This window comes from Psammomys obesus, unplaced genomic scaffold (genome assembly GCF_907164565.1).
Source record: "Psammomys obesus unplaced genomic scaffold, mPsaObe1.curated_primary_1811, whole genome shotgun sequence".
Classification (NCBI taxonomy): Eukaryota; Metazoa; Chordata; class Mammalia; order Rodentia; family Muridae; genus Psammomys; species Psammomys obesus.
The window spans coordinates 26817087-26843813 of record NW_026596046.1 but is presented as its reverse complement, the minus strand read 5'-3'; the positions used below and the strand labels follow the sequence as shown (position 1 = coordinate 26843813).

The 26727-nt window shown below is 40.5% G+C and overlaps 1 protein-coding gene across 9 annotated transcripts in view; it reads right to left on the bottom strand.

Annotated features, from left to right (window-relative positions):
- The window catches only part of Dlg2 (discs large MAGUK scaffold protein 2), a 1446492-nt gene that overhangs the window by 904455 nt on the left and 515310 nt on the right, over nucleotides 1-26727 (bottom strand). For 8 of the 9 annotated variants that reach the window (XM_055623352.1, XM_055623367.1, XM_055623354.1 and 5 more), the window contains one exon: nucleotides 3759-3920. In XM_055623352.1, the coding sequence (XP_055479327.1) occupies nucleotides 3759-3920 (162 nt within the window). The remainder of the gene's footprint in view (nucleotides 1-3758; nucleotides 3921-26727) is intronic. The other variant, XM_055623355.1, reaches the window with a different exon arrangement.

Sequence of the window (26727 nt, the reverse complement as noted above, 5' to 3'; positions counted from 1 at the left end):
TGACAGCCAGTGGAGGAGGAAGTAGGGGATAGAGTCACAGGAGAGATCCGGGGGACATCAGAAGAAGGAGCTAGAGGAAGAAAGCGACAAAATGCAAGTATCGCTCGGATGTACACTGGGAGGAAACCAAATTAGCACAGAAGGTTAAGAATAGACTAATAACTGCTCAGTTATTGTGTTATAAAACTTATTATTAAGCAAATATAAAAGAGTCTCAATTATTTGTGTTATGGCTGTGTTACGAGAGAAATTAAACTGAGAAACAAACAGAGTTTTATAAAAATAACTGTGACAGTCCTGAGTGAACTTATCTTTCCTTTTCAAAATATCTTGGAGGCTACTCACTCTGAACTCAAAGCTCCAACAAGGAGAGAAAAGACTTTTCTACCCTTGGCATTTCGTACGAGAAGTTTAATATTCATACATAGCTACTTTAAAATCTGGCATGTGATAAATAAGAATCATCACTATTGTACAATCATGGAAACTAATAAAACTAGACAAACAGAATATATAAGAAGCTAGAAGGCAAAAAAAATTTAAAACAGGATACCCAAGGAAAAAACCACTAAACATGGGTTAGTAACACAGCTCAGTGGATGAAAATGCTGGCTATGCAAACTTGGTGACCTGAATTTGATTGTTAGAATCCAGCTGAACATGAAAGGAGACTCCTCTGATCTCCACACACACATATACATTGTGACACACACATGCAACCCACATACAACACACCCACATAGAGTAATAACAACTAAAATTTAGAAATACACTACTGAAATTATTCTAAAATATCTGTAAAGCTAAGAATAAAGAATCCATAGAAAAATACATATAAAAGCAAACATACATACATACACATAGAGCTAATCAGGAGAAAAAGCAAACTTTTAAGCTTTTCACAAGCTCTAATGGATATTTTCCAAGTTAAATGTCGAGTGGTGTAACAGAGGGGGATGAAAATCACCCAAACCACACAAGCTTATGGAACCTTTTTCTTATCCACTATGTATATGCTGAAGGCAATGGCTTCATTTAAGTACCCACAGTTATTATTACTGTATTCATTCTTTTCCACGGTGTTTAGCAGAGCTTTCTCAACTCTTTTAAAAAGTATGCTCTAGAGATGATTAAAGAGAAAATATTGAGAAGAAGGAAGGGCAAGTTGGGAGAAAGAAAAAGAAAAGAGGATCCATGGAGGGAATGCCATTGTTCTGTGTGTGTGTGTGTGTGTGTGTGTGCGTGCGTGTGCGTGTGCGTGTGCGTGTGTGTGTGTGTGTTGGGGTTGAGCGGTGGGGGATCCATGCCCCATGGTGTCCATGTGGAGGTAAGAGAACAATCTCTGCTGCCTGGCTTTAATTTCCACCTTGTTCAAGACCTGTCTCTTTCGTTTTCCTGTTGCATATACTAGGCTAGCTGTCCCATGACCTACTAGGGATTCTCTTCTCTTGATACCCCATGTCAACATCAAAGTTACAGAAATACACTCTTTGCCGTTTGGCTTTTTATGAGTTCTGGGAATTCCAACATGTTTTGTATGGCAAGTGCTTTACTCATTTAGCCATTTCTCCAGCTCTTCCACGGGGTTCCTACAGGGAGTTATTTAACTAGTTAGGAATAAATAACAAATCTAATACAAATACTCTGTAGAATGCAGTCACCCAATCCTGCTCTACCTCAATGTGTAGGTGTTAGTTTCTAGAGATAAGATTAGTACTTGTTTACAGAGATGCAGTGTGCCCTAAAGAAACTAAGGATTTGTCTGGACACAAAGCAGAACCCTGGATTGTTAGAGTCAGAGAGAAACTTAGGGACAGTTGTGTTCATTCTGCTGCTACTGAAACACATGTAGAATTCTCTCTGCAAAACGCCTGCTGGACCCTCATTCAGGGAAAGAAGAAAAAGGCTCTGCTTGTCTGGAGTAGTTCCGTTGGAACCTATGCCCTTCCAGTTACCACAGAAAAGCATCACTGTCAGGAAGGCAGATCAGAGCTGCTTCTGCTCTAGATGATAAAACATCATGTTCCCCCATGACAGGTCTTGTTATAGAACAGTAAGGCCCTCTCTCTCAACCCCGAGCTTCACAATATACAGCAAAGGCACAATTTTGCACATTTTTTTGAACATTATTTCATATTTGCTGGGATTTGACAATGGACCTGATAGTTTAACTTATTGGATATCACTGCAGATAGTTTGGTTGATATCAGATGTTTCAGGATAGTAAAGTATGAGAAACTTGACAAAAGTTGGAACTAGGCTGAACACAATCTAGTTGCTCTTTGATATTTTTTCTGATGTTCTATCCATACAAATAATATTACATGAAGTAAGCACAGGTAAAGAAAAAGATATGAATTTAATGGAGAGCAAGGGGGTACATGGGAGAGGTTTGAAGAAGGAAAGGGAAGAGGAAAACTTCTGTAATTATACTTACTTTCAAAAATACTTAAATTTTTGGTCCGCATATGTATGCATCCTTGTGTGTGTGTGTGTGAACATGAGTTATGTGTGTTCAATAGTACATCTGTAAATCAGAGGACAACCTGGAATGTCAATCCTTTTCTTCCACCCAACTCACTAGACCCCAAGCTTCTAGGGATTCTAGGAAACAAGAACTGTCTTATGATGTCTTCAGCTTTTGTGTGGATGTTTGAACTCAGATCCTTATGCCTGCAAACAAGAACTTTTATATTTTGAGCCATCTTCTCGTCCTCTAGGGCAGTGGTTACCAACCTCCCTAATGCTGCAGCCCTTTAAGACAGTTCCACATTGTGGTGACCCCCCAAACATAAAGTTATTTTTGTTGCCACTCATAACTGTAATTTTGCTAGTTATGAATCATAATGTAAATATCTGTGTTTTCTGATGGTCTTAGAGGACCCCTGTGAGAGAGGTTTTCAGCCCCCAATGGGGACATAGCCCACAGGTTGGGAACAGTGTTCCTTTTATAGTTTTTTTTTTTTTTTTAATTTTTGGTTCAGCGACATGGAAGTGCTGCAGAAACCAGTGATCCGGATAATAACACGAACCTTGCTAGAAATGGAAAGATTTAATCAGCATGATTTATTTTCAAAAATTAATGAGTTCTTAGAATTTTTATCAAAAAGCACAAAATCAAGTATCATCAGGCCAGCAGATAAAAACAGAAACCAAGGAGTACAGAAAATTCTTAGTCTTATTGAATTGTTCCTTCTCGAAACACTACCGACCAGAAATTGTGTATAATTAAAATTCAAAAGGTAGAAAGTGTTGGTGACACCAAATACAAAGACACCTTGAAAAGCATTTTCCCTAGAATAAAATCGAGGTGTTGATGAGCCAACTCACACATTTTTTCATTTTCGTTTAGACAGCAGGGCAATCATTAGGTGTGATTAGGATATATTTACTCTCTTTGTTTCATCTGAAACTAGGCATGCTGATGGAGGGAGCACGTTTGAGCTGGAGAACCATGGTGTGCTGCTGTGTTTCCTTCACTTAATATGCACAGTTTGTTTTCCCTGTCAGGTTTTCATTCTCGGATCTTTTCTTAGCTCTTAACAACTAAAAGGATTTTCCAGACATTAAAACAACGGTAACAAAAACATTTCCCGGAAACACCAGGTTGGGTTCTAAACCGCAGAAAGCATTTTTACAAGCAGTGGCCACGGTTATGTTTTAAAAAGCCTCATTTACTCAGGCCCCCCAGGACGCTTTTTGCAAAGAGAACTGACAGCAATCGCCAGCTATGGGGTGTCAAGAGCCGTCTGACCGACCTTCAGAGGAGAGATGCGCGACTGCAGGACGTATCCGTGCACATTTTCTATTTGAGACAGGTTCTTTTCCGACACATGCACCAGTTCTGGACCTCTTACTTCATGAGTTAGCCGAGGTAAGGAATGATCGTGTGGACCGTCCTCATCTTGGTATCGATACTTCTAGGAGAAAGGAAAAGAGAGAAAAGATGCATCAGTCTTGGGAAGGGATGCAGACAGTTTGGACTTGGGGGGACATACTGCATGATAAACTTTTTCAGTGGTCACCATAAACAAGGTCAAAGACTCATAAAACAGTATTAATATTAACCAATACTGATCATTTTTTTTTTGTCTTGAGAATATACTCTATTTCTGAGACAGAAAATTGATAACACATGAGACTGAGAAAATTTATTTCAATGGGAAGAAATATTCCTGCAAACCACCAGAGTAGCTACATAGGTGCTAATACACTTCGGTCATGGGTGGAGGCAAAAATACAGAACAAGACATTAGAACTCTGATATATCTTACTCATTCACCAAATTTTGTTGCACTATCTGTCAAAGATTTAGATTCTCCCTGATAATGAAGAAAAAATTTCCACCCACATAATTTCTATAAGCTTGAAAGGAAAGATAATTGTTCTTTCTTTAGTTCAACTCCTATGAAGAACACTGATTTAGATTTGTTGCATTCTAAGACAAAATATTATTTCTAGGAATTAATCTAGTTTTTAAAGAGCTTTAAAAATCAAGGAAAGAGCCAGCTCAGATGATTCTGACGGCCAAGAGGTAACATTCCCTTCTCTCTTGTCTTGTTTCCCTCACCATCAACCAGTTCTCTGCATTCTCACAACAGGAAGATAAACCTCTGGCAGAGGCCATGGCTGGAGATGACCATTCAGATCTCAAACAGCTTGTAGGAAGAGCAAAGCTCGGGTCAAGAAATAATCTGAGGGAACTCAGCCCTTCTTGAAGGATATTTTTCATCTTGAGTTTCCAAGGGCCTGGGGTTCCATCTCTTGAGTTCTTCCTGTCCTCCTTCAGAGCTGTTCTTCCCTCTGGTGCAGCACACTGTTTCAAAGTTTTGCCCATGGAGGGAAAGAAAACGAGAGCATTCTATATCTGACTCCCAACCCAACTAATCCACTGTTTGCTATTATTGCTTGGTCTGTGTGTCCTACTAATTATACAAAGACATTAGAATCAGGATTCAGGTAATGCCATAGGTGCCTTCTCAAGTTTCACTCTACATCAAATACCTTCCCAGTGGCTCCCTGTTCTTAACATACCAGGTCACTAAAAATCTCTCTTCTTCTGAATAGATGTTCACTTGTTTTTGAGATGAAAAATACGCTGTCTGGGGCATTAGTTTTCAATGAGACTCTTAATTTGACAACAAGAAGAATGCCAGAGTTAGTAATTTACTTTGTTATCTACTCTTAGATGCTGATTGTCAGTATATGCATTTCTGGAGAGTTTTATACAATGTCCAATGCAATCTTAAAGTAAAAAAATAAATTAAAAAAAGAGTAATAATGTCATAATTGTAGTCGATAAAGGACTCTCACATCCTGCTTCCAGTACCATCATTCTTCTGTGATAATTTGACTATTAGTGGAGGCTAAGGTTACTTTTCAATGTAATGAAGTAGAAAGGGGTTGGATATGAGACCGTTTCCAGGTAGCTCAAATGAGAATCTTCTTTCTACTATCTACAGTCCATCGTCCATCTACCTAATGAGATGAAGCCAACTCTGGTGATTTTTTTGAGAGCCTGATAGAAAAGCACCACTAAGATAGCAGCTCAGTCTCCAAGTGGATTCCCTAGTAAGGGGAACAGGGGCTTTCTCTGACATGAACTCGGTGGCTGGCTCTTTGATCACCTCCCCCTGATGGGGGAGCAGCCTTATCAGGCCACAGAGGAAGATAATACAGCCAGTCTTGATGAAACCTGGTAGACTGGTGTCAGATGGAAGGGGAGGAAGACCTCCCCTATCAGTTGACTTGGGGAGAAAATGAGGGAGGGAGAGTGGGATTGGGAGGGGATGAAGAATGGGCTATAGCTGGGATACAAAGCGAATAAATTATAATTAATAAAAAACAAATTAATTAAAAAAGAGAATACATACTGAGACGAATTTTGAACATTTCTGCAAAACTATAAATATCCTAATTCTGTTTTGCAATGGTGTGAATAATTTGGAGGCAACCTCCCTCAGAAGCATGAGTTAACATTTCACACTTATCTTAATCAGTCATGTTTTTTCTGGGAGTAGACAAATCCTATGTCTATCCTATATCTGCTCCTCCCTTTCCATCCTTTCTGACAGAGGCTCTACCACAATCACCATAGCCAGAAAGTAGGAGCTAGTTAGACCCTATCTCCTCTTTCACCCCCTACCATACACGACTTATAGTATAAATAAATTTTATATCTATTACACCATTATTCCCGCAATCCTCAACAGTACCAGAACTGACCATATTTAGGCTCCAATCAGCTCTCTTTTGGCCACAGCACCAGTTTCTATATGAACTGCAACGATGATGTCTTTCCTATCTATGTCCACTCTGCCCCAGCGGACACTCTGAATTTCCAACACGAGGTCCTTAAACTACCCATGGCTGCCATTGCCTACAGAGTTCAAGTTTCCTTCTGTGATTGCCGGCACCATTGTATGAACCAAACCTCAGTCACTTCTGAAATATTTATACTCACCATTATCACCTAAATAATTATGAACTACATTAACATTATAAATCAACTTAAAGTTTTCTTTTAACTGTGGCAAAACATACAGAATAAATTTTTTTTTAAATCTTGACCATTTTTAAGAAAATATGCTATAGACAAGCATGGTGGATGCACGCCTCTGATGCTAGTTCCTGAAAGTCTGAGGCAGAGGAATTGTGGGTATGAGGCAAGCTCAGGATCCTGACAACGAACTACGTCGTAAGATGCTGCCTCACAAAACCAAGATGCATTGTTGAGGACTGTTTCATATGCTCTTAGATTGATTTTAGTATATAAGAGGTGTGTATACCTTTTTCATCTGAAACACGTTCTTGTAGCTCCTGTGCTTGTCATGTTATAATCTTTTATGCTGTATGACTGTTTCCAATTTTCCACCAATCTGTGTTAATTTTCATATTTGAAATCGATTTGGCAGTGCTCAACATCATATCTCAAGTTCCCTAGACAAGTCCTACCCATTATGTATGTTCAACAAATGTTTGCTGAATGAAATTATAAATGTCTTTCGAGGAAGGGGAGGGAATGGGTAGGTTTCAGCTAGTTGAGACACAGAACTACTTTGGCTATTAGATATAACTTCTCTCTTTACAAAGCGTTATAAAACCAGGTGTAAGGAAAATCAGAACCATATTGTTTGATCAACACAAAACAAAGGGAGGGCATCAGATCTCAAATATAATGTGGTCTTGTAATTACTCGCATCTGCTTTTGCTGCTGAGACTTGAAATTGAAAAACATGCAGTTCTGTAGTCAAGAATAATGAAAGATTTTAATTGAGTTATACATTCCCACAGTTAAACTACCACCCACAGTGATGACAACTGTATATGTATAATCAAGTTCTACGGAAGCAAAAAGGGATCAGGATCGACTTGCCCGAAGCTTCCCAGTTTAAAGTGGAATCTCAAATGATATACAAAGAGAATGACTATTCTGTACAAAGCACAAGGCATTCAAAAATCACAAGTTCAAGGCTAGCCTTAATGACATAGTAACCTGAAAATGACAGAAAAGAAAGCACATATATAGGAGAAATTTATTCCAAGAAAGGGAAGTAACAATGAGGTCTTAGTGACTAGTGGAATATTGTCCCCTTACCCAGATCCATAGTAATATCTTCTCAAAGTTCATGTCTGTTCATGTCTTAGGAAGATATCCCTTGGATGATGAAAGATTCCTCTCTCTTGGTGAACCTAGGAGTTACCTGAAAAAACTAACTCTGATATTAAGAACTATACCTGTTGTGAAAAACACATGCCCAAAATGATCACCTAGAAGGGAAACTAAAGAAGTCTGTTGTGGGCCACACCTCAGCCTTAATAGTGTAGAAAATTCAGAGTCATCTTCCATTCTCCAGATCATTGGCTAGTTGCCAATGCCACCAGGGGCACTTTTTGGAGCTTTGTCATGGTGGCAAAGAAGGGGGTTTATTTTCAAATGCCTCTGATTTAAAATCTGTGCCTTTCTTTTCTCGCTCCTTGCCTCAGTATGATCTATTAAAAAAAAAAAAGCTGTGCTTTATAACAAAACAAAAGAAACAGAACCCTTACCCTTTGCCAACAAACATTTCTTCTTTTAATTTTAATAAGAATAATTATGAGAATAAATTAATAATAATGTAATAATTATGAGAATAAAAATGAGAAGCTGGAGTAATGTTACTAGCTATATCAATTTTAATTGAAGCATTTTGTCTCTGTCTTCAGGACTTCTCCCGGGTAAGCTTAGTTTGCCTGCAACACTGGATTCCAACAAATAAACCTTTTATATCTGCAATAATGGGATCAGGGCATCACCTCCTTGGAAGCATTTCTGTGACTGTTAGGAACATCAAGTTTTCTCCTATGTGTATTATTGTATGCCCCTATAAAATTCTACACTGATTCTAATCAGTGAATAACAGCTATACTGTTATTCCTTGACCATGTATCTACAGTCAATTATTTCTTGGAAATCATAGATGGAAACACATTTATCTCTGACATGTCATTGTCTGCATGGCCCAAAATGAGAGAGCATTGTCTGTGAGTTTAATAGAAAAAGCTTTAAATTATCTGATCATTGCTACTTGTCTATCTAATAAAAAAAATCCCACCAAAGCATAACATGAGTATAAATATCTTCATCTCTTTTTGTTTTTAAATCTGCTCCTGGCTGTCACATGAATAGAATAAAATTAAGAAGTCTTTCTAGACCCAGTTTAGAACATTCTACTGATCTTAGTGTGTGAGTTAGAGCCATCCGGAAGTGCCCAGAACTCAGAGGCACATAAGCATGCTTTGTCCAGCAGAGGAGGTTCTCTGGCAGTTTAGAAGGAGGTGCTGTGTTGGCAGACTAGATCACAGTTCATCCACTAGCGAGAAGTCTGCCAAATTCTCATAAACAAACAAAAAAATCTATATTAAACAAAAAGTACTCTACTCCCCCTTTCCTGCTTGCAGGTGTTTACACAAGACAGAGAGAGAGATGGATGTAGAAACAGAGGAAGAGGGGGAGGAAGAGAAAAGGTGTAGAAAGAAGCCAGAATATGTCTAGGCACCTCTGAGTTCTTGGTGATATCATGGAATCTTACAACTAGAAGATACAACCTAGGGAGGTCCTTTCCTCTCCCGGTCTTAAGGGGACCAACAAATCCAAAATGCTGTGACCAAAGGCATCAGGCAGAGACTGATGCAGTAACCAAGGACCACACATGGAGAGGACCTAAAACCCCTGCTCAGATGTAGCCTATAGGCAAGCTCAGTCTCCATGTGCTTTCTCTAGTAAGGGGAGCAAGGGTTGTCTCTGACATGAACTCCACTGCCTGCTCTGCTCTTTGATCATTTCTTCCTGGTGGGGACGACCTAGCCAGCCCAAAGAGGAAGAGGATCCAAGCAGTCATGATGAGACCCAATAGGCTAGGTTCTGATAGTAGGGGAGGAGGAGCTCCCCTATCAGTGGACTAGGAAAGAGGGATAAGAGGCAAAGAGGGAGTGAGGGTGGGACCAGGAGGAAATGAGGGAGGGACTACAACTGGGATACATAGTGAATAAATTGATAATAATAATAATAATAATAATAATAATAATAATAATAATAATAAAAGATACAACCTAAAAATACTTTGCAAAAAAATACAAAAGAGGTTTGCTATTTAAGGCTTAACACTATGCTATGAAGCAGGTACAAGATTAAGAATTAATGCTAATTCTTTTTTATTATTTTTTATTAATTACAATTTATTCAATTTGTATTCCAGCTGTAGCCCCCTCCATCGTCCCCTTCCAATCCCACTCTTCCTCTTTCTTCTCCTCCTATGCTCCTCCAGCAGTCCACTGATAGGGGAGGTCCTCCTCCCTTTCCCTGACCCTAGCCTATCAGGTCTCATCAGGTCTGGCTGCATTGTCTTCCTCTGTGGCCTGGTAAGGCTGCTCCCCCATCAGGGGGAGGTGATCAAAGAGCCAGCTACTGAGTTCATGCCAGAGACAATCCCTATTCCCCTTACTAGGGAACCCACTTGGAGACTGAGCTGCCATGGGCTAAATTTGTGCAGGGGTTTTAGGTTATCTCATACTAAAATAATGCTAATTCTTTACACCAGCCTGTTATGTAGAAAGTGCTCAAAGTTGTTCATGTTAATTGTATTGGCAAAAGGTGTTTTCTGTGTTAAAACCCATCTCCCTCTGTCAGCTAACCCCTCCAAGGATCAAAAGCAAACCTTTACTTTTATCTCTCATAATGTTCACCCCGAACACTACATAGTCAGTTGACTAAGGGACTTTGCAGAGAGAAAACTTCTTTGAAAAAGAAGTTATTTCGCAAGCAGGAAAAACCTATTTCAGGAGAAGTGTAGAGTCAGTAAGAATATGAAATAAATAACAAATCTGCAAAGGAAGTGATGATTCCTAGGAAATATGTGAATACAACTCAGAACACAGAAAATAACCAACTGGGAGAAGGAAGCTGGCTCAAAAAATTAAACTACAGAAAAGGAGGAGCTTTCATTTCCTCTCCAAAAAGCTTTGCCCTCGTTGAGCTGAACTGCCAGCTATCTTCTCGCATTAGGTAACATGCTGTTTGTACAGTCTGATAATTATTTTAGACATTTTATTTATTTGAGTCCTATACATACAGAGTTGGCAGTTTTCCGGTTCCTTCCTATTTTCTCCGACCAGCCTGTGGGTCCGTGTATGCCATTCATCTGCTGCGGCTTTTCTAACTTACTGTGTTTCAGAAAGAAACAAGTGGAGTAAGGAGGCAGGGGAAGAAGAAGGAAAGGAGTGTGCTGAAGGAGAGCGTGCATAGAAGGAAGAGGCAAATGCACCAACAAAAGGAAAGAGAGCAGACAAATCCTCAACATTTCATCACTCCTTTGCTGAGCTGTCTCCCCCCACCAAGCTCCTTGCTCTCTCAGCTCTCAGGGAACAATGAAAGCCTGCCAGTTTTAAAATCTGCCATTCATTTCTGTGAGTATTTTCTTAAGGTATGCCTACCCCACGGACGGACACACTTCTGTGGGAACAAGGACCCTAATCGTTTTGTTCCTCGCTAGCTGCTAGGACCTGTTAGTCACCTGGTCCTCACTAAAAGTCTGGCCCCATCTATCTTCAAAATCTATTATTCAAAGATCTAAACAAGTAGGTCAAAGCTTTCTGACTCCCCCTCTTTCTGTCTCTCTGTGTCTCTGTCTTTCTGTCTCTCTGTCTCTGTCTCTCTCTTTCTCACTCTCTCTCTCCTCAAATGTTAACACCATTTAGGACAGTAACCCATAGCTAGCCACACAGCTAGTCTGATGTACACTTGAAAGAAGAATTTTTATCAGATTTGGAGTAGGTTATGAGCAAGATCACTGATGTGAGAGATGAACCGCTCTTCCAGGCTCTCCGTTTGAATTTTTTTCAGACAAATTTCACAACTAAAAGGAAATGCTTTCCTGCTTTTTGCCACAAAGAACAGGACAAGCCAGGATGTTAATTAAATTACAAATCCGCTGTCTGCTTGCAGCTGACAGAGCTTTGTGTGCTCCCAAGCAAAGTCAGATATTTTAAACCCTCTGTAATTACCTACAATGGAGAGGCTGCCAGGAAGGATGCCTTCATGAATATTTAATGGCTCTCAAGATTCTTTTTAAAGCCCTGATGATTTAAATAATCAAGAGAGACCCTACTGTTACTCTGGGCTGCCCTCCATCTGTCCACAGAAGATTCTGGAAGCTCAGTCAAGAAAGAGTACAGCTTTTTCCTGAGCTGGACCCACATTGGAGGGAAGCTAGATTTATCCTTTGAGTCACCCAAGAAGTAAAGCATCGTGACCTCTTTGAATAAGTCAAAATAAGACCCCAGACTGAGATGTAGAAAAGTAATGGGTGTGGTATTGTGAAATAAATTCACATAAGGTGGCATAGTCAGGTTTTTTGTTGTTGTTTAACTTTTCTCAAAACTGGACAAAGAAGATGAGGCTCAGATAGTCTTCAAAATGTTAAACACACTGTGCAGATGTGTTTTGAGACAGCCACTGTCTGACTACAAGCTGCAGCCCAACATAGTTCTAGCTATGGAAAAATGAGTCAAAACTTCCCATGCAGACCCTTGCTACATGTATCTCTGAGCTTTCATTTGACTGCAGTTACACATGAAGAGAACAGGATTTATTTCATATATGTATAAGAATTTAACATGACACTGAATTCATAGTGCATATTAAGAGTCTAGACAAATGTTAACTCCTCCCTTTCATGTAGTCTCAAGATCCTCGTACTCCACAGCATTGTTATTAAAGAAAAGCAACTAAACAAAAGAGAAAAGCCTTCAAGAATGAGCTTTTCACTCAGCTGTTTCTATCATCAAGGTAAAAACAAAATATAAACAACTCTTTGGATTCTCCAAATGTCTCTCATCCATCTACTCCTGAGGCCACAGAACTAAGGTAACCTCCTAAAGCCTCAGTAGTGGCTAAGAATCATTTTCTGAAGACATGACCTGGATAACTCCTAGTCCATTACCTACCACATAATCTTGGGAAACTTATTAAACTCTCTAAGGTTTTTGGCATCCTCACTGAGAGAGTAGAAGCATTCCTATGTCACAGGAATTTTGAGAAGGCCAATTGATATAACTCACTGAAGGACTTAGGAGGGAGCCTGTCCTTTGGGATGTAAGCCATACGGAGCATAAAATTTTGTTCTAGGATATTTGCTGCTTTCATGGTTTCACAGTTTTAAAGGCGGTAGAAACTAGAGCACTAATTCTACCCCTTTCTTCTCAGTTTCTTAACCTGATTCCATTAATTGGTGACACAATTAGTTTCAGTAATTGTAAACACAATAGATTTACTGAGCACCTACTAAGTGCCAGTTGCCAGATTAATGTGTTAGGAAAATAATATTACATAAGACATTGTGAATATTGCTTGGTGCTTTCTGGAGCACACGATTCTAAAGAAAGAAAAATGGTGATACAAAAGGAGGGAACTGATAGAGTTCTGTTTTTCTTACACTGAGTTAGACAACAAGAAAAGAAGGACACACAGATGAAGCCATCTCAAGCAGGGCTCCTCTAGATTCAGTAAGTCACACACTGCGGAGTGACAATCTCAGGTAAAGTGTGCTACACACACCTAAGTACATGTGAGGAAGGACAGAAGTCCGGAATGGTGCATATTAATCTGCTAATAGTGGCTATTTCCAGTTAATTGCTAAGTTCATATTTTGAGCCTCATGTATTACTCTCAGGAATTAAAATAGTTAACAAAACAGAACATTTACACATGATCAAGTATTTGTGTGGAAGAAGAGAAGGTCCAGTGTGTTTCGCGGCAAGGGAAAATGCTCCGATCTTTGGAAATCTTCATTCAAGTTCAGCTAAGATAATTTTGCCAGCAGTATGAAGGGGACAGACGAGGGAAGTTACTGCCAGCTGAGAAATGTAGGAAGGAGTACCCAAGAATAGAGCTCCTGCGGTGGATCAGGCTTTGGAGTCAGGAGGCTGCAATACTAGGAAATCAAAGTGATGATTTCAGAAAGAACCCGGCAATTAGTTTGTCCATTTGAAGCAAAACTTCAAATACTGTCTGAGTAATGCTGTGTGGCTCACTGCTACTGGATTCATCCCGGGACAGTGAGATCCCGTGGGCAGTCTGTCTGACTCAACCCACCAGCTGTGATCCTGCAGCATCCATGAAAGGCACTCAGCATGGGAGAGAGAAGCCAACACTAACCGGAAGCTTTGGAGCCCAGGAAAAGAGGAAATGTTCACTTCAGTAATATGCTTAACTAACTGATGGTGATTCCCTGTGTCTCAGTGTCCTGGGATTCAATTCTGTTTCTGCCACAGACAAGCAATGTGGCTTCAGGCAGCTAAGGAAGCCCTTTGAAACTCACAATTGTTTTATAAAAATCAGGCTAATGGGACATGGCATTGTTGCTATGGGAAACTAATGAGATAACACAAATACATGTTTTGTAGCCCAGTGCTAAGTTACATAAGGTTATTTTTATGCAAGTATCTATTACAGACTAAGCATATGGCTTCCTATTCTACTGTATTCCCCCTCCTTCTCTGATGTCCCTCTGGTTTCATTTATACTACACATATGTGATTTTGTGCATCTATATAAAATATTGGAACAACAGATGAGAAATGAGATGGTGTTTGTCTTTCTGAGACTAGAACAATACATTATAGATTCAAAAGATACATAATACATTATAGATTCTTTACTAAGAAGCATGGACTTTTTTGGCACAAGTCCTTACTCATGGTATATGCCTAGGGACCCTAAGTATTTTTCCACTTCCTTATCAATGTCAAACATGTACCAGTATTTAAGGAGACCCTACCTAAAGCTCAGTTGGTAGGCCTTGCCAGTATGGGAGGTGGCTGAAACCCACCAGGCTATAACAGACATCACAGAACAGTTGGAAACAGCACAGATCACCAGAACACAGGTAGGCCTGCTAAGTCTGTGATCTGATCCTCTGAGGGAGTGGTTCTCAACCTTCAGAATGCTGAGATCCTTTAATACAGTTCCTCCTGTTGTAGTGACCCCTCCCTCCAAAAATTATTTTTGTTGCTACTTCATAACTGTAATTTTGCTACTAGTTTGAGTTGTAATGGAAATAACTGTGTTTTCTGATGGTTTTAGATGACCTCTGTAAAAGGGGCACTGAACCCTGAAAGAGGTAGTGACCCATAGGTTGAGAACCACTACTCTAAAGATTCATTAGATGTGCTAGGTAATGGTGGCAAAGGCAGTTCACACCTTTAATCCCAGAACTTGGGAGGCAGAGGCAGGCAGATCTCTGTAAATTTAAGGTCAGCTTGGTCTACAGAAAGAGAGCTCCAGGACATCCAGGAAAGTTACACAGAGAAGCCCTGTCCTGAAAAACAAAAAACAAACAAACCAACCAAACAAACAAACAAAAACATTCAGTAGATGCTATTCTATTTCTTTAGTGTAAGGGACTCTCTGCTCATGCTTGCATCTAGGCCAGTGTTACTGGTCTCTTCTGCCTGTTAATACCAGTTCTCAGAGCCTGCCTGTGGAGTTAGTTTGGTTCATGCACAAGCCTTTCAACCATATCTGATGCCCCAGGATGAGGTAACATAGCCACCTGAACCTAGCATACCTCCTGGACTCTTTCGGGTAGACTGTGCCTGGCTCAAAAATTTCTCAGCTTATTTGTTTGCTTGTGCTTTCTCTGTGGCACCAAGAGACTGAAATTAGAAGGAAGCATTGCCACTCATTCATTCCACAAAATAGTCAACAGTGGTCACTAAATTAAGAATGTTGGGAATGCAGAAGTTAATATAAAGAAAGAACTGAGAGTGATAGGGTAGTTTGACTATTGACTCTTTGTTTCTCTTTACTAAATATGCTTTCTTTAAAAAGAGGGGGAGAATAGAGGGGAGGGAGAGAGAGATAGATTTAGATTATTCTTAATTCCCTCTCTCTCCCTGTGTGTGTGTGTGTATGTGTCTATTTTGTATCAGTCTCTCTCTCTCCTCTGTGTGTGTGAGAGAGTATTTCTGTATGAGTTTCTCTCTTTCTGTGAGTCTTTGTGTGTGCAAATCTCTCTCTCTCTCTCTCTCTCTCTGTGTGTGTGTGTGTGTGTGTGTAGTTGCATGTGCACCCAAGTGAGGTGCCTGAAAAGACAAGAGGCACTTTATGTCTCTAGAGCAGGAGTCACAGGCATTTGTGAGCTGACCTACCTGGGTACTAGGAACCAAACATGGGTAGTCTGCAGGAGCAGTACAAACTTTTAACCACTGAGACATCTCCTAGGCCCTCATCATGCTTTCTTTATCCGTATGGATATCCTGTACAATGGAGACAATGCTATGGCCAGAGTACTCAACCTCTCTTCGTTGTCTATGATGCTGCTGAAAACACTGTGGTCCATCAAGGTGTTCTGAATCTGCTGCTTCTATTCTATAGTACCTATGAAATAGCAATGTGGCTTAAGGGAAGGACCAAAGAAGAACATATGACTTTAAGGCTGCCAACAGAATCCAGTTAAAAAGCACCGTTTTATACTTTGACCATTGTATAAATGCCTACAAGTGAATTAGTTTTATATCACACTTCTTTATGGTGATATTTAAATATTTTCCAAAGAAAACATTATGTAATGTAATGTCTTTGGGAATACACTTATAATTGAACGTGGTGCTCAAATAGGCTACAGAATGAGCTGCTGAAAGAAGTTATTTCTCTTCACCAATGCTATATCTGACAGAGGGCTGATATCCAGAATATATAAAGAACTAAAAAAGTTAAAAGGCAACAAATCAAGCAATCCAATTAAAAAATGGGGTACAGAGCTAAACAGAGAATTCTCAGTAGAGGAATACAGAATGACAGAGAAACATTTAAAGAAATGTTCAACGTCCTTAGCCATTAGAGAGATGCAAATCAAAATGACCCTGAGATTTCACCTTACAAACATCAGAATGTCCAAGATGAAAAACTCAAGTGACAACACATGCTGGAGAGGTTGTGGAGAAAGGGGAACCCTCCTCCATTGCTGGTGGGATTGCAAACTTGCACAACAATTTTGTAAATCAATCTGGCGCTTTCTCAGACAATTAAGAATAGTGCTTCATCAAGATCCAGCTATACCACTCCTAGGTATATATACAAAAGATGCTCAAGTATACAACATGAACATTTGCTCAACCATGTTTGTAGCAGCTTTATTCATAATAGCCAGAACCTGGAAACAACCCAGATGTCCCTCAGTTGAGGAATAGATACAGAAATTGTGGTACTTTTACACAATGGAATACTACTCAGCAATTAAAAACAAGGAAATCATGAAATTTGCAGCCAAATGGTGGGACCTTGAAAAGATCATCCTGAGTGAGGTATCCCAAAAGCAGAAAGACACACACGGTATATACTCACTTATATAGATTTATAAGATAGGATAAACATACTGAAATCTATACACCTAAAGAAGATAAACAAGAAAGAGGACCCGGGGTAAGATGATCAATCCTCACTTAGAAAGACAAATGGGATGGACATTAGAAGTAGGAGAAAACAAGCAACAGGACAGGAGCCTACCGCAGAGGGCTTCTGAAAGACTCTACCTAGCAATGTATCAAAGTAGATACTAAGACTCATAACCAAACCTTCAGCAGAGTTCAGGGAATCATACGAAAGAAGGGGGAGTTAGTATGACTAGAGAGGACAGAAGCTCCAAAAGGACCAAATATAACTGGGCACAGGGGTCTTTTATGAAGCTGTTTCTCCAACAAGGACCATGTGTGCATATAACCTAGAACCTCTGCTTGGATCTAGCCCATGGTAGCTAGTAAGGGGAACAGGGACTATTTCTGACATGAACTCAATGGTGGGCTCTTTGACCTCCCCTCCCCCCCCCTGAGGGAGGAGTAGCCCTACTATGCCATAGAGGAGGACTTTGCAGCCAGTCCTGAAGATACCTGATAAGCCAGGGTCAGATGAAAGGGGAGGAGGTCCTCCTTTATCAGTGGACTTGGAAAGGGGCAGGGAGGAGGTGAGAGAGGGAGGGTGGGATTGAGAGGGAATGAGGGAGCAAGATACAGCTGGGATAGTGCCAGAGCCAGCCAGCAGAGTCCAACAGTTCTTGAGTCAGGAGTGAGGATTAATGTTAAAAAAATAAACACACAGCACACAGGAAACTTTTTAAAGGTCCAGACTCGACAGCCACAGCAAAAGGCAGGCTGCTGCAGCAAGCAGTGCCAGCAGCAAGTCTCAAGTCTCTGCCTCCTCCTCTACCTCCAGCCTTCTGACCTCTTTTATTGTCAGGAGTTACTTTTAGCCAGTAAAATATCTCAGAACAATAGGTTAATTTGCCCAAGGAGCTTGAGGAAGAGGTGTGACCCTCACAAGCTATCCCACCTGCTGTCACAAACAAAAGGAGAAGGACTTGCAAGTTCTTCTCTGCCATTACTAAAGGCCTGCTAAAAGCCATCTCTCCACCGAGATTTAAATATCAAAGCCAGCCGCTGGAGTCACGGCTCCTAACATGATACAAAGTTAATAAACTGTAACTAATATGAAAAAAAATAAAAATAAAAAAATAAAGAAGTTATTTTGTGTTTACTAAAGTCTTTAATGTGTCATTCTCCTATAAAAAACTCATGAGTTTAATGAGCAGATTCTATTTTGTTTCCTTTATTTTCCTTTCAGAAACAGAGACATCAGCTGATGAAGAGACCCACAGAAAAATAATAGGCAGAGCCCGGGAAATTTCATGGAAGAGTGGGAAGGAGTGAAGGATCCAGAGGGATCAAGCACACTACAAAAAGACCTACAGAATTAACTAACCTTGGACCGACTGTTGGGATCAGTAAGTAGGTACTTCTACAGCCATCTCCAAGCAGGTACTTCTACAGCCAGTTATCAGGCATTTGTGAAGACACCCAGACCACCTGCTGACCACCTGGAACTACCTGCACATGCCCTGGGTCACCCTATAAGAGAACTGGAGCCCTCCCCCTCTCTCTCTTCCTTACTGTCTTACTCTTTCTCTCCTCCTCTCTCCCCCCTTCACCTAATAAACCTCCCACGTGGAACCGATCTCGTGGTGTGATTTGTGAACCCACGTGTAACCTCCACAGGCGCACAGGCACACGGTTCCCAACAGTCGCACGTTTCCTAACACTGACCATGAGGCCTCAGTGAGATTGTACCACTATCCAGAGAGCATGCACAGGCTGTACCTAGATCCCCTATACATGTGTAGCAAATGTGCAGTTTGGTCTTCAAGTGGGTCCTCTTACAATTGCAGAAGAAGGTTGTATCTGATTCTGTTGCCTACCCTTGGATCCCTTTCCCATAGCTCAGCTGCTTTGTCTGATTTGGTCTAAGTGGGAGAGGATGCTCTTAGTCCTGCCATGACTTGATGCCAGAGTAGGTTGGTACCCATGTGATACCCAGAATAGGTTGGTACCCACAGAGGGGGGATCCCCTTTCTGAGGAGAAGGGGGATTTAAGGGTGGTGCTGGGAGGAGAGGAAGGAGGAGGCCGAAATCAGGCTGTAAATTGGTTAAATAAATAAATTAACGAAAAAGAAATAAAAGAAACACAGAAACAGAGAGATTAAGGAAGTTGTTCATATCACTAAGAGGAGTTGGCAGAACAAGACTTTCAACCATTGGAGTAAAATCAAGTTGATTCTCTGGTGCTTCGAACCCTTAAGAAGGCCATGGTGCTGTGGCACTGTCATCTGGTTCTCCTGACACACAGTGAAAGAATCTAACATAGACCATCTGGAGCTCATTTCAGCAAGGATTCTCTCTTTTTTCTTTTGTTCATTTTCACTGCTAATTCTCCCATCAGACTTATGCTTCTCTCCTAAGAATATCTGAATTTGCCCCCTGCTCTCCTTTCTAAACACATTTCGAGGCTTTCCCTATCCATTGAGTAACTTCTTAACTGATATCTCTCCATCAACCAAACCATTCACAAATAAAAGACCTCCTCCTCCTCTTCCTCCTCCTCCTCCTCCTCTTCTTTTTCTCCTTCTTCTTTTCTTCTTCCTCCAAGACAGGGATTCTCTCTGTAGCCTTGGATGTCCTGGACTCCCTTTGTAGACCAGGCTGGTCTCAAAATTATAAGAGATGTGTGCCTGCCTTTTGCCTCCCTTCTTTCTTTCTTTTTAAAAATTAATTTATTTATTTTACATCCCTATTTTATCCCCCTCCCATGTTGTCTCCCTGAGTCCCACCCTCCTTCCTGCTTCCCCCATTCCTGTCAAATAGTCCTCAAAAGAGGTAGCTTTCCTCCCTTACCAACTGACCCCAACTATCTAGTCTCTTCAGGACTGCTTGCATCCTCTTCTTCTGTGACCTAGGAAGACAGCCTCACTCAGAGGAGGAGGGGAGTGACTGAAGAGCAGGCAACACAGTCCATGGCAGAGACAGCCTCTGTTCCCCTTACTAAGACACCTACATGGAGACTGAGCTAGCTATCAGCTACATCTGAGCAGGGGCCCTGAGTTCTCTACATGCATGGTCCTTGGTTGGTGTATTAGTCTCCACAGCTCTTCCTGGGATTTTGTTGGCTCTGTTTGTTCTTGAGGACCTCCTGTCTTCTCTGGCTCCTTTTATCCCTCTACTCTTCCATAATACTTCCTGTGCTCTGCCCAATGTTTGACTGTGAATCTCAGCATCTGCTTCATTCCTCTGCTGGGTGGAGTTTTTCATAGGACATCTATGGTAGGCTCCTTTTCTGTTCCTGCTCTTCAACCACATTATTATTCTGTAGTATAGAATGTCCTAGAACTCATTCCTAATCAAGTCAAGCTTCAAACTTCTGCCTACAACTCTACAGTGCTAGGATTACCCTATCCTGCCCTTACTATACATCTTGTCTTACTGACAATCCTTCCAGACTCTCTAAAAGGCTCTCTTTCTGAAGTCCTTTCATATTTCCCACCTCCCTACATCTTGTTTCTTGATGTCTTAAGTAGGGCTCTCTAGATAACGGGTTGGGGTTTGATTTTTTTTTTTGTTCGTTGCTGTGTTTGTTTGTTTTAGATTCTGTTCACATGTAACCTTTTCCACAGTCTCTTGTCATCTTTTCTCCCAAAGGGGGGTCTGCTCATGTCTTTGCTTTGTCTTACTCTGTGAGTGAAATCTTTCAACACTGACCTTGCACTTTTTAATCCACCTCTCCTTCCACTAAGCATCCCAAATGAGTGTGTAAGTCCCGGTAATAGATACTAACACTATTCAGAGATGATGCAGGATCCATCCCTCCAGAAGTTTTGACTGAAAACTGAAAACTATCAGTTAGGACTTGTTTCAGACATTCTATATTTAAGATAAACATCTCAGAAGTGATGAAATGCCACAAAACACACTATGCACATATTCTCACAGAGGTGCACTTAATCTAGCCTTGAGGTTATAATTGTGCAGTTTCCTCAAGAATAAGACACCTAAAGAGCAAAACATCATCATACTAGCACAAAGATAGAAGGTCACAACTCATGGAGAATGAGTATTAGAGCATAATTTCCCTTTTCATATGCTGAGATATTTGTAGCTAGGAACTAATATTGGGTTCATTGTGACTTCTTGGTATGAAGTCATAAAACATGTGTTAGAATAAAATTAAAAGTTATTGTAGAATATTTTTATTTCCTGTTACAGACAAACTGGACAGCTTCATAAAAATTTCAAGGTTTCAGCAAACCTTGAAGAATGGATTACTTGAGAGAAACACTTATTTCAAAAACTGAAATATTGATTATAAAATTTAGTTTCCTAGCAGAGGGAGGGGAACACAAAGACTTTGACCTAAACTTTACCCTGCCTACAAATGTACAAGGATAAAGATAGAACAATTAGAGTAGAGATTGAGGAAATGCCCAACCAATGACTGGCCCAACCAAAGACCCAACCTATTAGAGAGTGCCAACCCCTGACACTATGAATGATATGCTGCTAAACTTGCAGACAAGGATCTGACAGAGTTGTCCTCTGAGAGGCACTACCAAGCAGCACCTCAAAACAGATGCTAAGACTCCCAGCCAAACATTGGGCGATGCACAGGGAGTCTTGTTAAAAAGTTGGAGGAAAGCGAAAAAGACCTGGAGGTGACAGGAGCTCCACAAGAAGACCAACAGAGCCAACTAACCAGGACCCAAAGGGGCTTGCTGAGACTGAAGCATCAACCGAGGACCATGTACAAAATGGACCTACGCCCCCTACAAAGATGTCACAGATGGGCAGCTTAGGCCTCATGTAGGTCCTCTAGTAAGGGAAGTGGGGACTATATGGGACAAGGACTCAATTGCCAGATTTTTGATCACTTTCCCCTGGCAGGATTGCCTTGCCAGGCCACAGGGGAAGAATACATGCTCAGTCTTCTTGATAGGCTAGGCTGGATGGGTAACATAGCTCCCCTTTTCTGAGAAAAAGAGAGGGAAGGGATGGTATGACTTGGAAGGGAGGAGGGATGGGGCTACAACAAGGATGTAAAGTGAATTAAAAAAATATTTCCGAACATGAAAACAAATATTTACCATCCCAGTGGAATCAGTATGACTAGAATGTTTTATACCTTGAGTGTTCATAAACTAATAACCCTCCACAAGGCTAATAAAACTCATCTGGTCTATGCTCACCAATTATTTAAAATTTAACCAAACAAAATCTATGAGCAACTTCTGTCCTCTCCTCAAACATATTATGTCTCAGTTAATTCATGATTACACTTCTCTTTTTACATTTTGGTTTGTCTTCCTCCTCATATCTGTTTTGGAAAATTACACAAAATTAGTAAGCACAGTAAAAATCCCCAAATATAATACTCTTTACCTTAAGATTATTTAGTATTCCACAATTGGATGAAATTTACTTTGCAATGAGGGAAAATAATCTAGGTTGTGAGTTACAGTCATGAGTTACTAGGGTTCAAGAATAAATAAGAAAAACAAATTATTTATTTTGTGGAGCTTTAGTTGTACTAAGGTTACAGGAGAAAAATCTGTTTAACAAATTAAGGAACTAAGAATATGCTCCAAGAGAGTCCTAAAGAAGAACCCTGTTCATTAAAAGATGTGGGGATATTGTCCAAAGGAAATGAGTCGTACTCTGAAGATAGAGAACATCTCATGAGAAGAGCTGTTTCAGCTGCATTCTAAAGGGGAAAAAGGATTGCTCTGAGTGCCAGGGTCAGGAAAGACTTTAGTTTGAGCGCAGTGCTGATGGAGTGTTCTGATGAGGGCTCAGTGCAGTGGTATGACTCTGAGGCAAAGGCAGCTGCCCTGGACCAGGTTGCATAGGTCTGCTTCTGGGTGTAGAATTTAAGGATAGAAAATAGCATCCTGAAGAGATATTTCTAGGAGGAGTCACACTAGCTAAGAAATAGAAGCAACTCTGATATGTGTGGATATAAAAATGAAGAAATACACAGGATGAAGTATTATACAGCCTTAGAGTGAAAGGGTCACACCTTCTCCAACACAGATGGGCCATGGGGACAATATTCTAAGCCACATAGGCCAACAGAAAAGAGACAATTGCTGTATAATTTTTCATGTGCTAGCATGGAAGTGGTAAAATTCACAGACAGGGTTATTAGAAAGATGGTTACTAGCATCAGGAAGAGAGAAACATGGAGGGTGAGTTGCCTTGAAGCTTTAAGGTGGCTGTAATTAATACTTAAAAATAAAGAGTTTAAATGGTAAAGACGGTAAAATCTTATATTATGTGGTTTCTACCACAATTTAAAAATAGCTCACTTTATCTACTGAAGAAAAAAGCTGGCAGAAGTAGGTAAGAGTCGCTGGGAGACTCTTACAGACATGTTACAAATTTTCCAGGACACTGAACGCTGACCTTGTCTAACTTCAAGGGAGAAGAATTCAATGTTCATAAATCCTGAATATTTTCCTTTAAACATCATGCATCCATTCTCAGAACAGATCAGAAGTAGTAGAAAAATAAAATTGGTAGTGGCTGTTGATTAAATTAGCTCCTCCTTGGATCCATCTATCACTTGGGAAAAAAGAGAAAGAGGTTTGGGCAGGTGGACATTAGGCATGCCTGGGCTCAGAAGAGTGCTTTGTGAGCAATAGGTGCTAGAGCCCCCGAGGCAGCCACCCCACGCAAATGCTCTCTAGTTGTTCTTAATAAAGCTGAACATCCAGTACAATGCTGAATTAGAAATCTTTCCTCTTGATTCATACTTCAGTGTGGGGTCACAGGAAGCACCTTGAGTGGTTAAGACAAGTGAGAACAGGAGAAGAGCCCCAAGTTTCCAGATTATACAGAGAGAACCCCTACAGCCTCAGAAAACAAGTACTTCATATTGTGATAAAAATCGATTAAGATTCGTTATGAAACGATTCATGTGTTCATAACATTCTCCGACAGCTATCCAAGCAACAGAGACTGACAAAACACATTTTAAAAATAAGTATTCTCAACAGAAGCCCCTGGGTGTTCACACCCAGAAGTCCCATACTGGTTCTATAAATTTCTGCTGTTGTCAATGGTCTTCCTCTATGGGTACATATCTGTGACATATCTGTGTCCTTTTATATTTTAATTTTTATTTGTGTGTACTTATATGTGTGTGTGCACCCATATGCAGCCACACAGGTGTGCATGTACACACATGCGCACACACACACACACACACAGCACTGGTGCCTGCTGAAGCCACCAAAACGATCAGATCCCCTATAGCCTGACTGTAGATGTTTGTGAGCTTCCTGACTTGTGTGCTAGAAGCTGAATATTTTTAAATTAACTATTTATTTGCTTTACATCCAATTGTAGTCCCCTCTTTCCTCTCTTCCCAGTCCCACAGTCCCTCCCTCTTCCCCTATCCTCCCTCCCTTATCTCCCTTTCCCTACCCCTCAGAAAGGAGGAGACACACACCAACCCATTCCAGCATATCAAGTGACATCAAGATTGAGCTGATCTTCTCCCTAGGTGGCTTGGTAAGGTCTCCCTGACACGGGAAAGTGATGGAAAAGCATGCAACTGAGTCTTTGTGAAAGACAATCCCCATTCTCCTTATTAGGGCACCCACATGAAGACTAAGCTGCCCATCATGTACATATGTGCAGGGGGCCTAGGTCCGGCAGAATCATGGTCCTAAGAATTTTTAATGCCTAAGCCATCTCTCCAGCCTCAATTGAAAAGTCTTAAAACTGAAATTTCTGTGATGAAGAATAAACCTTCCAAGGGACTCTAAACTGCCCTATCTATTTTCCACACTGATAGTCACAAAAGCCAACCATTTAAACAGTTACTTATTGTCTTACTCAGGGTTTCCATTGCTGTGATCAAACATAATGGACTTATTTCAGTTTACACTTTCACATATCAGTCCATCATCAAAAGAAATCAGGGCGACAGGGCAGGGACCTGGAAGGCAGACGCTGATGCACAGGCCATGGAGGGTTGGTGCTTACTGGCTTGCCAAAGGTGCTCTCTAGTAGTGCCTAGGACCAACAGCCCAGGAGTAGCACCTCTCCCCATCGGGTGGGCGCTCACATCAATCACTGCTTCAAAAACAAAATACATCCTGGGCTTTCTGACAAGCCAGTCCTGTGGAGGCATGTTTTATTCTCAAGATTTCCTCTTTCAAAATGACTCTAGTTTGTGTCGAGTTGACATAAAATACCACCGAGACACACACACACACACACACACACACACACACACACACACACACACGTATAATAAAAATACAATACACATGATGGGAGATGATAGATGATGATGATAAAGAAGATAGATGATAGATATAGATGGATGGATGGATAGATAGATGATAGATAGATAGATAGATAGATAGATAGATAGATAGATAGATAGAGAGACAGACAGATGGATAGACAGATAGACAGATAGATTAGATAGATGTTTCTCTGAACATTGACTAATACAGATGTTGAGAAACCATGCTCGTGAATATGTCTAAATAGACTTAGGCTTTGTCTGGTTCATTGCAGTGTCATTGTAGCTATATTTACCCAACATAATATTGTAGAATTCACTTATGTTGGTGTGAGAGCCAGCCCATTTCTTTCACATTTTGTACAGGATTTAATTACACAGTTTACAAAAATGTCCCCTTTCTTTCTGCTGAGAGAATATGCTCCATTTCTATTAATTTCCCTTTGGGAATGGAAAAACTACAAAAAAATGCTTCTGCAGTATTCCTGCCTGTGTTTCTTGGTGCACGTGTGTAAGATTCTCTTTAGGGATTTGTCTGAGTTTGGAATTCAGACATTCAGGTTGCCGTAACGTGGTTGGACAACACCTGAGATGTTGCATTCTGTTATAATTCGTGAGAGCTGTGGTTACTTCATACCCCCAGGAAACGTGATAATATCAGACCAGTGAGGTGACTCCTAGGGTAGAAACTCTTCCTGTATAAACTTGAAAGCCTGTTTAGTCACAAGATCCCACAATGGAAAAAGAGAAGTCCAGGGAGAGCTGTTCGCTGACCTCCACTCATCCATCATGCCACGCCCACGCCTGCATGTACACGAATGTCATAGAGACAAACGCATGCAACAATAAACAAAAATGGTGTTATCCAGGAAGTACCCACGTCCCAGCTAATATAAAGATTAATAAAATCAAATCAACAACTGAGTTATATGTGAGTTTTGAGAGGGCAAAGAAATCATTAAAGATAGTTTCTTGTTGATCTTTAGTAATTATTGATATTTATTCTAAGAGTAATCTTTCTGATAACTGACTCAAATATTTGTGAAAAACAAATATTTCAGTAATTCCTTTGGGTTTGATTTTCTTTCCATTTTAGTTCTTGTATGTGCTGGATCTGACTTGTGCCACAAGGTGGCAAGCTAAGCACATTCAAATGAAAATCTCTCCCCAGATCTCTGCGTTTGGCTTAGCTGATAAGAACAGATTATTTTTTAAGGTAGCAACATAGGCTTCTTTCTTACAAATTTTATTCTCTTTGTATCCATCTACCTACCTTTCTCTGTCTTCTATAGTAATAGTAAAACAAAGGCCTTTCTCCCCTTCCTGCCCCTTTTTAAACTTTGAAGCCATAAGTGATTTATTTGCTTCCTTATTTCTTTGCTCCTAATTTCCAGCATATTTAGTAGACTCCTTGTTCCCATACACAGAACTTCTTCAAATGGCCTTACTTCTGAATTCCTAGTATCTGTTTATTTCTTCCTCACTCCAAACACACACACACACACACCCACCACCACCACCACCACCACCACCACCACCACCACCACCACCACCAC